The sequence below is a fragment of the Lactuca serriola genome, chromosome 2 (assembly GCF_051521515.1).
Source record: "Lactuca serriola cultivar US96UC23 chromosome 2, Lser_US96UC23_V15, whole genome shotgun sequence".
NCBI lineage: Eukaryota > Viridiplantae > Streptophyta > Magnoliopsida > Asterales > Asteraceae > Lactuca > Lactuca serriola.
This window is the reverse complement of record NC_136409.1, coordinates 191703494-191718607: the sequence shown is the minus strand read 5'-3', so window position 1 is coordinate 191718607 and position 15114 is coordinate 191703494. Positions and strand designations below refer to the sequence as shown.

Here is a 15114-nt window from a genome sequence, read left to right as displayed (position 1 = left end):
TCTCTTTTGGAAGTTATGTAAATATTGTAATGATTGATATTCAAACAAGTGTTCATCACTCCCTCGTATGGTGTAAAGCAAATAAAACCAGTTTTGTATTTGTGGGTTGAATGTAGGAGTAAATGTGGTACTTGTTCATGGGAAGAGTGGTCATCAATGGTCATCTTCTCCCTTTTGTAGTTGATAATTATCTAACATTTTTCTTTGTCGCTTATCTTGTCCCTTTGATAGCTACTTGCTAGTCGTGGATACTTTTTTATTTTTTTAATAAAATTTGTGGTTTCCAACAAAAAAAATAACAAATTGGAAAATGCTTATATAAACTGACAAAAGCATACAAAATTTGTTTTATTAACAGTTTAATACTACTATACAAATTTTCAGAAACAACCTGGATAGTTGCAAGCAATCATCTAATTAAATTCATAATTAATCGTTGAATTAGTTCACCTAATATACTTTATAGTCTCGTTGACCATAATGAACACATAATAAAATCATCCTACACAAAATATTTACCAAGTCAAAATGCATTAACAAACTGCGAAGAAGATTCTATTTATATAATCTAGTAGAGTGCAAGAGATTTGCCACATAGTACAAGTCTTCACTGCATTAATTTGCCTTGTTGTCAAAACATTCAAAAGGGAAACACGTATATGTACACAATTTTTATTTAGTACAAGTCTTCGATGCACGATTTGGGTTTATGTCAAAGCTGATAAACAAAAGGTCGGTTGGTCAGTGGTCACCGTACACGTATATGATGATGGTATGCACGAACTTTTTCACAAATAACCCCTGTACTTTAATAAATAATACAACAATACTGTATTTTAAATATTTAACAGTGTATAGTCAATTATCCGTGGTTTATCTTTTCTTTGAAAAAAACATTACGGCATGTGATACACACGTTTCTGTTTTGACATTCTTAACTTAACAAAAATGGCCTGGATTACCACTAAAATACTAAAATTGTCATATTGTCCTATAAATGTAAGTTAAACCATAGATGAAGGGTCACTTCTGTAACTTGTTTTAAAAAATTATAGGAATATCAGCACGACAAAAGAGTATTTATTGACAGGTTGATTAAGTTGATTTATTCGTGTGTAATCCAGTTTTCAAACATCTCCGGCGCAAAATCAACCACTCCTTGATTTATGCCCTTTCAATTCCGCCTGAAATTTACAAAACACGATTGGCAATCTTCATACAAGCAACCTATAAGTATACACATGTGTATGCTTTTCAGTTAATTCGTAGAATTAATCTTGATATTGAGGAAGAAAGAGGAGATCAGGAATGCCAGTTTCTATTCAAAATCCGGTTACTTTAACATTACTCAGCGCCGTTGTCTTCCTGTTACTGCAGGCGTCGGTTGTTCGATGTGGGTTTCCGGCGACTCTCAAGTTGGAGAGAGCTTTTCCGGTGAACCACCGAATTGAGTTGAGTCATCTTAAAGACAGAGACAATTTGAGACACCGTAGGATATTGCAACAACAGTCTCCTTCAGGAGGTGTTATTGATTTTCCTGTCAAAGGCACTTATGATCCTTATCGCGTTGGGTAACTCGAACTTCCTCAATTTTTGTTTATGATTTTAAAATTTCTCGAATTACAGACATTTCATTATTCGGTTAACTTGACCTTCATATTCAAGCAGTGATCTTTAGATAACCAGTAGTTACCCTAAACGGAAAAGACTATTGTTAGGGATATACAGGCATTTATATATTGAAATTTGGTTATCTTGTAGGCTTTATTACACGCAAGTTACATTGGGATCTCCTCCAAAGGATTATTATGTACAAATTGATACAGGAAGTGATGTGTTATGGGTGGGTTGCAGCCCTTGCAATGGTTGCCCTAAATCAAGTGGACTCCAAGTATGCTTATCATATCTTATATATATTCATTCATTCAATAAAAGGGTGACTTTTTATGAATTAATGAACTAGTATGTTTTTATTGAACATCTATGTATGTTTTTATTTATTGAACAGATTCCAGTTTCCTTCTATGATCCTTCAAGCTCATCAACCTCATCTCCAATCTCATGTTCAGATCAGAGATGTTCTCAAGCTGGTCAATCTTCTGATTCCAGCTGTTCAAATGATCAGTGTAGTTACACATTCCAATATGGAGATGGAAGTGGAACATCAGGTTATTATGTATCTGACTTGATGCATTTAGAAACAGTTGTTGCTGATTCAAGATCATCAAATACTTCAGCTTCTGTTGTCTTTGGGTAAGTGTTATCACTTATCAACAAGTTTTCTCTTTCTCTTTCTTTTTTTTCATAATTTTTTTTTTATTGATTTAGTGAGTTATGCTTATGCAACAGCTGTAGCACAACTGAAACTGGGGATTTGGTTAAGTCGGATAGAGCAGTTGATGGGATCTTTGGATTTGGTCAACAAGGTTTATCCATAATTTCACAACTTTCTTCACAAGGGATTGCTCCTGATTCCTTCTCTCATTGTCTTGTTGGATCTGATAATGGTGGTGGTATTTTAGTAATTGGTCAAATAATTGAGCCAAATATGGTCTTTACTCCACTAGTCAAATCACAGTAAGTTTTCTTTCTTCATTAACTCAAAAAGGAACACCACCTAATTCTAATTTCTTTCCTTTCATGAACATTTTCAGGCCGCATTATAATGTAAATCTACAGAGTATTTCAGTCAATGGTCAAACATTGTCCATTGACCCATCTGTATTTGCAATAGATGATAATCAAGGAGGAACAATAATTGATTCTGGAACAACTTTGGGATACCTTGCTGAAGGGGCTTACACCCCTTTTGTAGATGCTGTAAGTGACAATATAAAAATCCCATCACCAAACTTTATAAATCTTTCTTTTTGTTAGTTAATTTGTCATCATTAAGGGCATTGTAGATGTTTGTTTGACTAATGGTCAAACATTGTAATCTTGCAGATCACACAATCAGTTTCGCAGTCTGTTCAGCCACTTATCTCAAAAGGAAATCGGTGTTATTTAATTACTTCGAGGTTTTCTTTCTTACCCATAACTTTGTAGTTACATTGACAATTATAGCTCTTCCTATTTGGTGTTATTTAATACAAATCTTTTATCTTTATTTCAGTGTCTCCGACATATTTCCCATAGTAAGTCTCAACTTTGCTGGTGGTGCTTCGATGAATTTAAGGCCTCAGGACTACCTTCTTCAGCAGAATTCCGTGGTATGTTTTATGACATTTTGTTAAGCCCCCATCTGGTACACTTACACACATACACAGGACAAGACAGAACATAACAGACTGTACAACATTTGGCGTGACTAGGATTGAGACTGATGTCACCAAGACAAAAAAAAAAAAAAAAATTACAATTTTTCCCCACCTAAAAAGGTCACGTTCGTGTAAAAGACATGAATGCCCTTATCATGAAAAATAGCCCTAGAAAGCTTGTTCAGGCCTATCCTATGTATCAAATGTAACATAATTGACTAATATTGACTTGAATCTTTGTTTGGTTATTGGAACAAATTAGAATGGGGCTGAAGTATGGTGTATTGGCTTTCAAACGATTCCGAATCAAGGAATTACTATTTTAGGAGGTATAAAACTATAAATTATATTTATAATATTATGGGACATGAAAAACCTTTAAACTGACATTATTATTTTTTTTTAAATGTAGATCTTGTTCTTAAGGACAAGATTATCGTTTACGATTTGGGTGGTCAAAGGATTGGATGGGCGGATTATGACTGTGAGTTTGTTATATATATAAAAAAAATGAATAAATTATATTTTAAAGAAAAATAAAATAAAATGATTAAATTATGTTGTTAGGTGAAACAAATGTAAATGTCTCCTCCACCTCAAGCGGCGGCAGAAGTGAAGTTGTGAACGCCGGTCAGATTGGCGGCGTCGGCAGTTCACTGCAGATCACCCGATACCAACTAATTCCGGTCCTTCTTCTTGTGTCCATAGTACACTTGGTGGTGATGTTTTTTGGTTTTTCATAGTAGTAATTAGAGTAATTTTCAAAAAGAGTTTAATTCTTTTTGTCCATTTTTTTCCCACTTTTTATCGATTACATACTGTTAGAGTCTAAAGTCTTGTATGTAACATTATTACATATTTATACACGCACACGATAGTCTATATATATATGATGTACTCGTACATATAAAGAAATACAAGGTTGACATTGATTATAAGTTGTGTGCTCTTTTTGTTATTATGCGTACTTGAAATCTATACCAATATTTTAGACTCTTTGGATGTAATAAGAAACTAATCATTTTTACACGACACTCAACACGTATATTAGGGTTTTTTTTAATAGGTTATATATGTTGTTTTTTATTTAATCTGGACCATATGACTTAATGAGTTAAACCAAAAAAAATGCCTTAATAATGTATTAATAATTGGGATCGTCTAACCCTTTACGTATTTGTTAATCTTTCTTTTTTCCTTACAACTCCACATATGTTATAATAATTGATTAATATTATGAAATTGATTTTGAAATGCAAAGGTAAAATTCATTCGATCTATATCTATATATACAACATTTTATCGATGTAAACGTTATTGTTCATTACTCACTTTATTCATATAAAAAAACCCTAATCCAATTTGTATAATTATATGTATATTTACAGAAATATGGCTTATTATTTAAAGATGATGAATATTAAAATGAGATATATAGGTATTTGCAGTATTTATTTGTTAGATGTAGTTGGAGGCACATGAAAGGGTGTTTGGAGGAAAAAAGCGTCGGTCAACCCGAGGAAAGTGGACACAAAGGTCGGACTTGGGAAAATGTTGACCCAATCACACCAAGTCATTAAATTCCAACAAAAGTCTTGTATTCTAATTATATTTTATTTTTGTATTTAAAAACCAATATCTGTCAATTGTATATTCTATTATATAATCATATTTAAATTGTGATAATTTATTCTTCAGAAAAATCATTTTAGTATATTAAATAGTTTACAACATTTATAGTGGTTAGCATTTTTCTATTATCAATTTTTTTTCTTCGATCTCTGTCTTAGATGTTCAACTGGACTTGCCCAAATTTCCTAATGAAAAGAGTCGTTAAACACCAAAATGATCAAGTTTGTGTCTTTTGTTCACATGTGTGATGATATTCCACTATTTTGTCAAGTTGGTTATCCTTTGTGAATATATTATTTGATTTGATTAAAGTGAATAAAAGAGGTTGATGATTATTTATGTTTAAATGAGAGTTTTAATTATAGTGAAAACATAAAAAATTTATATAAGCTTTTGATCAAAATAAATGACAGTTATTACCACTATTTTAAAAGGCGCGTCATAGCTTCACAGAGGCACATCACCAACACTACGTTTTAAATGTTAGCCCACGTGTTTACGGATCTTTTTAGTCTTTAGCCCATTAGAGTTTTGTTCTTGCTAGTATTTAATCTTCTTTTTATTTGTAGCTTTAGCTTTTTTACCAAGAACAATTGTAATTCCCCTCTTTCAATATGGATGTGGTTTTATTATCATGGTATCAGAGCGAGGGTTTGATATGTTGTTAGAATGTTTTATAGTAGTTATTTATGGCGCGGATCGAACTGATGGTATGATTTCTAGAGTTAGTGTTGTTCGTATGTTATTGTTGGTTCGTTTGTTGCTTATGCTGGTTCGATTTGTGATGGTTTAATTTCTGCTATTTGACTTATGTTTGTCCGAATTGCTGATTCCGCTAGTTTGTTGATGTTCTTGTTCTCTGGGTAGATGGAAAGAATTATACATATTGGAACTATGTTATGAAGAACTTCCTTCGTGGGAAGAATATGTGGCGATATGTCATTGGGGTTAAAGCCAAACTTTCAGAACCTTAAGCTGAGAATTTTGTCTTGTTGGTTGATACTTGGGAGATTGATAACTCCAAGGTTATTACGTGGATTAACAATTCTATTACACAGTCTATTGGTATGCTATTGGCTAAATATGACATAATAAATGAAGTTTGGAATCATTTGGAGACACTGTATATTCAGTCTAACTTTGCTAAACAATATCAGATAGAATACGACATTTGTGCCCTTCAACAAAATGATATGAGTATTTAAGATTTCCATGTTGATATGTCTCATTTGTGGGATCAATTGACTCTTACTAAATCTAAAGGGTTAAAAGACTTTGATCCTTATATTGCTAGGAGGGAATAACAATGTTTGGTTCAGTTTTTGATGGCGTTGCGTTCTGATTTTGAAGGCCTACGTGGAACGATTCTTCATTGTTCCCCTTCCCTCGGTTGATTCTGCTGTTTATGAGCTAATTGCTGAAGAAACTCGTATCAAGTCTCATGCGGATAAAGGGTCTAAAGCAATCGTCACTCCTACTTCCACTCAAGTTGTTGTAACACCCATTTCCATGTATTTTCATATTCAACCTTTAAATGTTAATTTTTTTTTTTGCATAGCATAATAAGCCTTTACGCTAAGCGTACACGAAGTGTACATGGGGCCTAAGTCTTTAAAAAAGGATCGAGACGGAGGTTGAGTACGTTGGATGTACACGTGAGTAGGGCTGCAAACGAGCCGAGCCGAGCCCGAGCCTGGCCAGGCTCGGCTCAGGCTCGTTTAAGTTATATAAGGCTCGAGCTCGAGCTCGGCTCGATTCGAGCTTCCTTGTACCGAGCTCGGCTCGAGCTCATAAAGAATTATACAAGCTCGGCTCGGGCTCGGACTCGACTCGTTTTTTATCTGACGTGTCTAAATAAGCTTAAGCTCGGCTCGAGCTCGTTAAGAAGATCGTTTACTAATACCCTTAATCCATAATTCCCGTAATATTTTTTTTTTATTTTAATATATTTAAATAATATTAAATTATATTATATAAAGGCTCGTTTAGGCTCGCGAGCCTAATCAAGCTTAATGACATAGGCTTGAGCTCGAGCTCGTTTAATAAACGAGCTTAATATTAAGCTCGAGCTCGGCTCGGGCTCGTTTAAAATTGATTTCGAGTCGAGCTTTTAACGATCCGATCTCGGGTAGCTCGCGAGTAGCTTGGCTCGTTTGCACCCCTACACGTGAGTACGCTAGACGTACTCTTGTTGCTCCCAAACCCTAAATTTTTAGGGTTGTGTCCCCTTTCTAAGCATCTTATTCCCCCTTAGACCTTCTTATGACCAACCTCCATCCCTCTTAGCCCTGATATCGAAACCCTAGCTCTTGAGTGTGAGTTTTGAAGCCTTTGAGTGATTTTTTAAGTGTTCTTGGTGGCGAAGGAATATAATTGAAGAAGTGATGGTGCACTCAAGCTATTGGATCAAGAATATACACCTCATTGTTTATCTTCAGAAAGTATAAAGTTCATACGTTGAGGCTTGCTTTACTAGATCTTGTTTAAGCTTAAGTTTATGTTCATTTTGTCCCAAAACCTTGGTCTTTCTTGTATCACTGTGATTTTCACCCTAATTTTTTTTTAAAAAACATTTTTTAACAGATTACGTTTGCGGAAGACTTATTATGAATATTTCAAAAAATCACCACTGTTACTTTAATGCCAAACCATCAAAATTTAAAGTTCACAAAAACAAAATGATGAAAACCCAACATGTCCATATGGTATCATATCTAAAGATACTAAATACCTCTACCGAAAGTGTTCCCATCCTCACCAAGGCATCATGTCAAGTTACCTGTTCCAACGTACAACAACCAACAAGCAAAGAACATGTGTTAGCATAAGCTAAGTGAGTCAATTACAGTACAGTGTTAAAAGAACACACATATTATAGATGGATCACACAGAAAATCCCCACACAACCAGAGACTTACAAGCAAAACATAACAACATACCGCATATCAATCATTGTTTAGCTCAATTTATTTAGTTCTTTTTTAGAGCTTCTTTTATTAATTACTCTCCTCAACCCTGTTGTAACTAATTTTTTTTCCTTTTCGCCGCTATAATATTATTATATAATATTTTATTTATCCGCTTTATTTTAATAATTACCCATCGCACACCATCGTTGTAACTATTAAAGTAATACCTCCTAGTTAGGGTCTATTCATTCCCTGCAAACCCCCAAGGCAAGTACCCCATTCGCTACTAAGATGACCAACACAACCCAATGCATTAGGTGAGGAACGACTCTCACTCGTAATGATTGTTCCCGGTGCGTTGCGTTCGCTACTCCAACATTGCACATACGTGCACATGCGTTGTCGTTAACGATTGGTACAAACAGTGCTAATTCCACAATGTTACACCTCCCAATCCCACACGATGTTTGCGTTGGCCCCACCGCTAGACCAACATCACTCCAGTCCACCGCTCGGACCATGTCTCGTTTGATCATTTACAAAAATCATTTGACGCCGCTTTGGCTTAAGCTCTTTCCCATAGGTGTCGTTCAAATCATCGGGTCCCCGTAATACTCCGAATATGGTATATTCCTATGACTAGGTTACTACCCTTCGCTCCGCTAGTGTTTTCTTCTTTTTAAATTAATATTAATTAATTAAATAATGAGTTACAATTTTACCTTCTTCAAGTAATCATGCAAGAATTAAGAAATTTTCTTTCACTAACATATTACCTCTCTAAGGGTTTACTTTCATGCAAACATGTAATTTTATTTAATTATTACATTTTACAACACACACCATTTTCATTCACAACACTTCTATAATGGTTTTACAACATTCGCATGCTTGTCGTAAAACTATTTAGACAACTATTTTCAAACAAGTATTGACATGCTCACAACACATAATATTCATGTACAACACTCAATCTAGCATGTCATGAAAACACATCTCACATCAAGCAAAGAAGAGACTAGCATGCAACATCCTAGATACTCTTACACATAAAGCATTACAACATCCATTACATATTATTCAACACCAAAAGGGGCACATACATCCTAGGTAACTAAATTCATCCCATTCCATCTAAGATATGAGATTCTCCTAACAATGTACTTTATAAATACACAAAATTAACTTACATTTATTGTCGTTGTGCAAATGCTCCTACATTCCGTCATGTGAACGCTCTAATACGGCGAATGTCCTAAATATAAGTGTGGTTTAGTTTATACCCTAACGTTTTACACTGTAATTTATAATATAAACTTATAAACATAAAAGTGTTTTGACCATTAATTATAAATATATAATCTGATACCACTTAAATTCACAAGTTCAAGCTAATGTATAGTTAACGTGCTAAAATGGATAAATACATGAATTGATTTCATCCACTAATGTACGGATATTGTCACTCTGGCCCAACTATCTTTCGTATATTGGTTTAAATGGTCCCTCGTGACTATTTTTTGCTTTTAAAGGGCTTATAGTTGTCATTTTATGGTTTAAAAGGTCACATTTCTAGATTTGAAGGGTGCAACCGGTCACACCCATCTGACTAGGACGTTTTCTTATTCCACCTCAATGCCAAGTAGATTAAATATGCCAGGTCATTGCCACGTGTTATGTCACTAAATGAAACTTATATCCGTTTAAACCCTCTCAACTGTCCCTTTCATTTATTCTGCTACCATTTGCATTCGTATACTTTTTTCAAACCGTGATTGACACGAATCCGTTTCTTAAACTCTTCCTCCCTGAAATCGGCCAACATAATCAATCCTATGGCTTTCTACATGAAGATAGATCTCCATTTTGCCGGAATTTTTTTCGAGGTACCTCGCTATTTGTAACTCAGATGGTGCAGAACAAATGTTAGATGATGTCGATTTTGCTGGAATGGACAAGAACGAGTTTGTGGGGTTCATTCAAAGATTCGCTAATGAGGTATGTATCAATGTTTACTGTTGCATGCCCGATGTGGTGTTCCCTGATGGATTGAGGTTAATAGCTACTGATATAGACTATATGGACTTCATCGAAGTAGGATATGCTTCTGGTAGTGTTATTAATGTATACATGGACCATCTTGGTGTTAATGTACATCAATGGATCCTTGAGGAGCAAGGCGAAATATGCAGTTCATTAGATGAATTGTCTGATAGAATTGAAGTTGGTGAAGAAGTGCAAGGTGGTATAGATATGGATGATGGAATTGAAATTGAGGATCTGTTGGGTCATAGGCAAGGTGTTACGGAGGATTTGCAAGGCACTAGGGAAGAGTTGCAAGATGGGGAAGGTGATGACATTAACATTGAAATTGAGAATGATCAAGGTGATATGGAGGATCTGCAAGGTAGTACGGAGGATTGGCAAGAAAAGGAAGATGATGGCATTGACTTGGAAGTTGACAATGAACCTGATGAATGTATTCCTATGAATAGGATAAAAGATGATGAGTTTTTTAGCAAACTGTGCCCAAATGACCAAGTTACCCCTAACAGTCCTCCTCATGAAGAGCTATATGAGCATGCAGTCGATGATGAAGTAATATCTAATGAGCAAGCTATTTATAATGACAATGCTCATTGGAAAAAACAGAAGCCTGTATTAGGTATGATATTTGTGAATCCTAAACAACTGAAACACATGTTGTGTAACTATGCTGTTGCAAATGGTTATCAGTTATGCTACAAGAAAAATGATAGCAGGAGACTTTTGTTATTCCGGTGCTTGCAAGTTTAGATTGTGGGCATCTTGGATGAGTGAGGAAAAATCTTTCCAAATTAAGAGTCTCATAAATGAGCATAACTGTGCAAGAAACTTCAAATTAGGTTCAATTGTCAACTATGCTTGGATAGGTACCCATTACACCACCCAATTCTTACAGAAACAAAAAGTTAGTGTTAGGCTCCTTAGGGATGAGGTTAAAGAGAAATTTGGGATAGATGTAAGTATGGGACAATGTAGAAGAGCTAAGAAGTATGCAATTGAGTTGATTGAGGGAACATTAGTGGATCACTATGCAAAGTTATGGTCATATGGTGAGGAGATAAGAAGATCAAATCCTGGATCAACAGTCAAAATAGATGTCAATGCTATGCCAGATGGTAAGACTTATTTTAGAAAGTTTTACATTTGTTTTGATGCCCTCAAGCAAGGGTGGAGAGGGAGCTGCAGAAGAATTATAAATTTGGATGAGTGTTTCTTAAAGGGTTTATGTTCAGGAGAGCTAATTGTTGTTGTAGGAAGGGATGCTAATAATCACATATTCCCAATTGCATGGGCAGTTGTATGTGTAGAAAACAAAGCAAATTGGAAATGGTTCTTGGAAAATCTAAAAGATGACCTTCATCTAGAGGATGGTTTTGGTTTATCATTGATGTCAGATCAACACAAGGTATGTCATATACTTACAACTTTTATATATTTCACAATTAAGTTACATGATGTTTAAAATATGACTATTATTATGTAGGGGTTGTTAGAGGCTGTTAAGGAAGTGCTTCCTATTGCTGAACATAGGCAATGTGCAAGGCATATTGTAGCCAACTTTAGGAAAAGATTTAGTGGTGTACACTATGAGAACATGTTTTGGAAGGCAAGCAAAGCATCCACTGAGCCTTTATTCAATGTTGCCATGAAGGAAATTCAAGTACTTAATCCTGCAGCCTATGATTACCTTATGGAAACAAACCCAAAATCTTAGAGTAGAGCATTCTTTCAAGAAGGAAAGATGTGTGATGCAGTGGAAAATGGATTGTCTGAGAGCTTTAATAGTGTCATCAGGGATGCAAGGAAAAAGCCAATCATCACCATGTTAGAGGAGATTAGACTATATGTTATGGTGAGGCTGTACAATTTGAAGATGAAAGGTTGTTCATGGCCTGATTACAAACCCTGCCCATCAATAACACTCCCACTAAATAAATTGAAAAGAGCTCAAAGGTACTTTCTAGTCTTTACGCTTTTAATATAAGTGACATACTAACTAATAAGGTGGGTTTAATAGGTATTGGCAGGTTTTACCAAGTGGTCTTAACCAATTTGAAACCAAAAACCTGGCAGAATCATATGTTGTTGACCTTGACAAGAAGACTTGTACTTGTAGAGTATGGTAACTTAATGGGTATGGTTGTGTGCACTCAGTAGCTACTATATCATATTTGAATAGAGATGTAGCCACTTATGTTGATCCAATGTTGTATGCTGCCTTCTACAAGAACACTTACAAATACCATATACATGGGATGAATGGCAGCAACATGTGGCCAGTTACTGATTTCATACCACCCTTACCACCATTGAAAAGAAGAATGCCAGGTAGACCAAAGGTTAATAGAAGAAGAGATGCATCAGAAAAGCTTCCAAGGCACACTGTGTCTAAGGCAGGTAAAATAATCTTGTGTAGTGTGTGTAGACAATCATGGCATAACAACGTTACTTGTCCCAAAGTTGAAAGGCCACATGTAGAAAGGTCAAGGGTGCAAAGGAGTATGAAACTAAGGGTCAAGAAAAGGAAAACAGTTGACAAGGGTAAAGATGGTGAAGGAAGTAGTGGACCAACTAGAGATGGTGAAGGAAGGAGTGGACCAACTACAGGTTATGAAGGAAGGAGTGGACCAAAAATTGGTGGTAAAAGGAACAAATCTGAGAGGATCATAAAAAAGAAACTTGCAAAGAAGGTTAAGACCAAGGATGGGAAAGGTGAAACTAGTGCAAACCCGGTAGACCTTAATGAGTAGGTATAATTTGATGGTTTCCTATGGGTATGTTTGACAATGGTTTTATGTTGTACTTGTTTGTTTGGTTTGACATTTACTTGTTTGTGTGAAGTTAGTATGTTTACATTGACAATGGTTTGTAATATTATCATGCTTTGCTTCTTTAAGACTTTCGGATTCCTATTACTTTTCACCTAGCATGCAGTCAATTCCCATTATTTTCATGTGCTATTTGTGTGCTTAATGGACAAAAATGTGGTCCTTGTAAGTAAGGGTATTTTCATTAAGCAACCCAAGAACATTAACAATTGCTTTTATTTGACTAGATTAAGGGTAATGACACAACAACACATCAATGAACCATCACATAACTACATAGTCTTCTTAATTCACCAATCCAAGTACATAACATATAAATGATTAAAGTACATTTGATTACAACTTATAAATGATTAAACCCAAAAAAAACACCCAACTACAAAGTAAAAGCAGCTTCAGCTTCAACACCTCTGCTTGTAGGTTTTTCTTCGACCTCAGGAGTACACTTAAAATTATGTCTTCATTGTTGCATTTTATTTCATCCACCCAAGAAATGAAACCTGATCGTGGTCCCTAAAACAAAAATTAAGGTAAAATTAAAAAACCGATCATCAAACTAGGGTTCTAAACATATGAATACAATTACCTGGTTTGGACATGCATAAAATGGTCTTCCAGGGTTATTGATAGTCTTCGATATGCAAATTATTGCTGGACTTACACACCCACACACAATCTTCATGTGCGAATTTTTGAATCTCACTTCACAGTTCCTTTGAAAAAGAGAAAACAAAATGAAGGATCACAGTTGCTTTGAAAAAGAGAAAACAAAATGGTCTTCCAGGGTTATTTACAGGCGTTAGAAGCATCAAATGACAAAAATACCCTCACCGTGCAACGCACGTGGGGTACAACAACCCAACATATGTTATCATTCTCGTTCTTGCATGATCTTACAACCAAACTAAAAATGGTCAAATATACTATGATACAAAACGTCTGAGAGCTACTCAGGTCCTTTTCCATTAAAAAACTTAACATACGCACAAAATGCCTGTCATTAACACAAGTCTTTTAACATGATCGTTATATCTGAAACCCAAAAGAACAAAAAAAAACTAAGAACAGAAAATCCATAACTATCCTAGCTTCATATTGTACCCAAAGCATCTTATCCAAGCTTCATAAGGACTTTGACCCCAACCATCATCATCCTAAGCATTGCCACCATGACGCCGCCCATCACCAGAGCAATCGCTTTTAACTTCCTCTCATGATCTTCCAACTTGTGATGCAGACTGATGTGATCAACACGGCACACAATGAAATCTTTACCCACTTGATCTTTGAGCGTCTGCATCTCGATCTGGTTGGCAACAATCTTGTCTCCACAGTCGCAAAAAATCGAATGCAAGTCGCTAAGGTTAACAAACTCTCCAGAATTTATCGAGTCAGGTGAGGGAGGTGGTGGAGCCAACATTGATAGATTTTAGGGTGTTGGTCGGAATCGTGTTTGGCTTATTAGGGTAAAAAGGTTTCGATTTCTGCTACCTTAAGCACTAAAGATTTGTGAAGAAGACTTTATGCCCCTACCACCACCGACTCTTCCTTGTCCTCTATGGGTTGTTGGATGGTTGGTAGACATAATGGCTAATTAATGAAGGTTAGTTGGACACTTAGGTGGAGGATGAGTACACGACTCCAGTTCAATGCTGAGTAAGTTGCTTAGTTGGCAAGTCAAAAAGTTCTTTTACCTTTGATTGTGGGTTAAAGTCTCATATTAACCAGTCATTTACAAGTATAATCCCTTTAAAAGCAAAAAATAGTCACGAGGGACCATTTAAACCAATATACGAAAGATAGTTAGGCCAGAGTAACAATAACCCACTAATGTAACAAAGAGTGGTTTAAAAAAAAAGTTTACTTCATATATCCTGAATTATCCATGCCATGTGAGATTTCCCATGAAAGAAGTGCGTAGTATTATATAAGAAACTTTGGTTTCTATGTTCATTTTCCATAATTACGTCTTTTAGACATATCCACCATAATTTCTTTGATTACTAAGCACCTAAACAAAAATATATTTAGGTTTAACGCTTTTTAAATTATGGATTAATTAACCTAAACCTCATAATGATAATTAAAATATCAAACTCGAAGGCTGCGTAGTGCATCATATTTATCCTTAAAATGAGATTAAATAATAATAAATCCATCTTTTTATATATATATATATATATATATATATATATATATATATATATATATATATATATATATATATATATATATATCTACAAGTAACTCCTCATTATAACATGACGAATTGACCATATGTAGAATTATATTAGCATTCAGATATCTCCTTTTACCACCAAACATAACCTAAATTTATAATATTAATACATAGATTTACAAATAGTAAGAATGCATAAGCCGAAACATAATCCCTTACCAACACAATTTCTTCACGCAACGTCATCGGAGGAATGGCAC

The 15114-nt window shown here is 35.1% G+C and overlaps 1 protein-coding gene across 1 annotated transcript; it reads left to right on the top strand.

The window, feature by feature from the left end:
- The first annotated feature begins 1100 nt into the window (after positions 1 to 1100).
- LOC145087887 (aspartic proteinase 36-like) lies at positions 1101 to 4198 on the top strand. Its single transcript, XM_079025989.1, has 10 exons — positions 1101 to 1571; positions 1762 to 1891; positions 2009 to 2253; positions 2350 to 2577; positions 2655 to 2820; positions 2947 to 3020; positions 3116 to 3212; positions 3523 to 3589; positions 3673 to 3744; positions 3828 to 4198. The coding sequence occupies exons 1-10, from the start codon at positions 1309 to 1311 to the stop codon at positions 4001 to 4003; spliced, it is 1518 nt and encodes a 505-aa protein (XP_078882115.1). The 5' UTR covers positions 1101 to 1308; the 3' UTR covers positions 4004 to 4198.
- The last annotated feature ends 10916 nt before the right edge of the window (positions 4199 to 15114 follow it).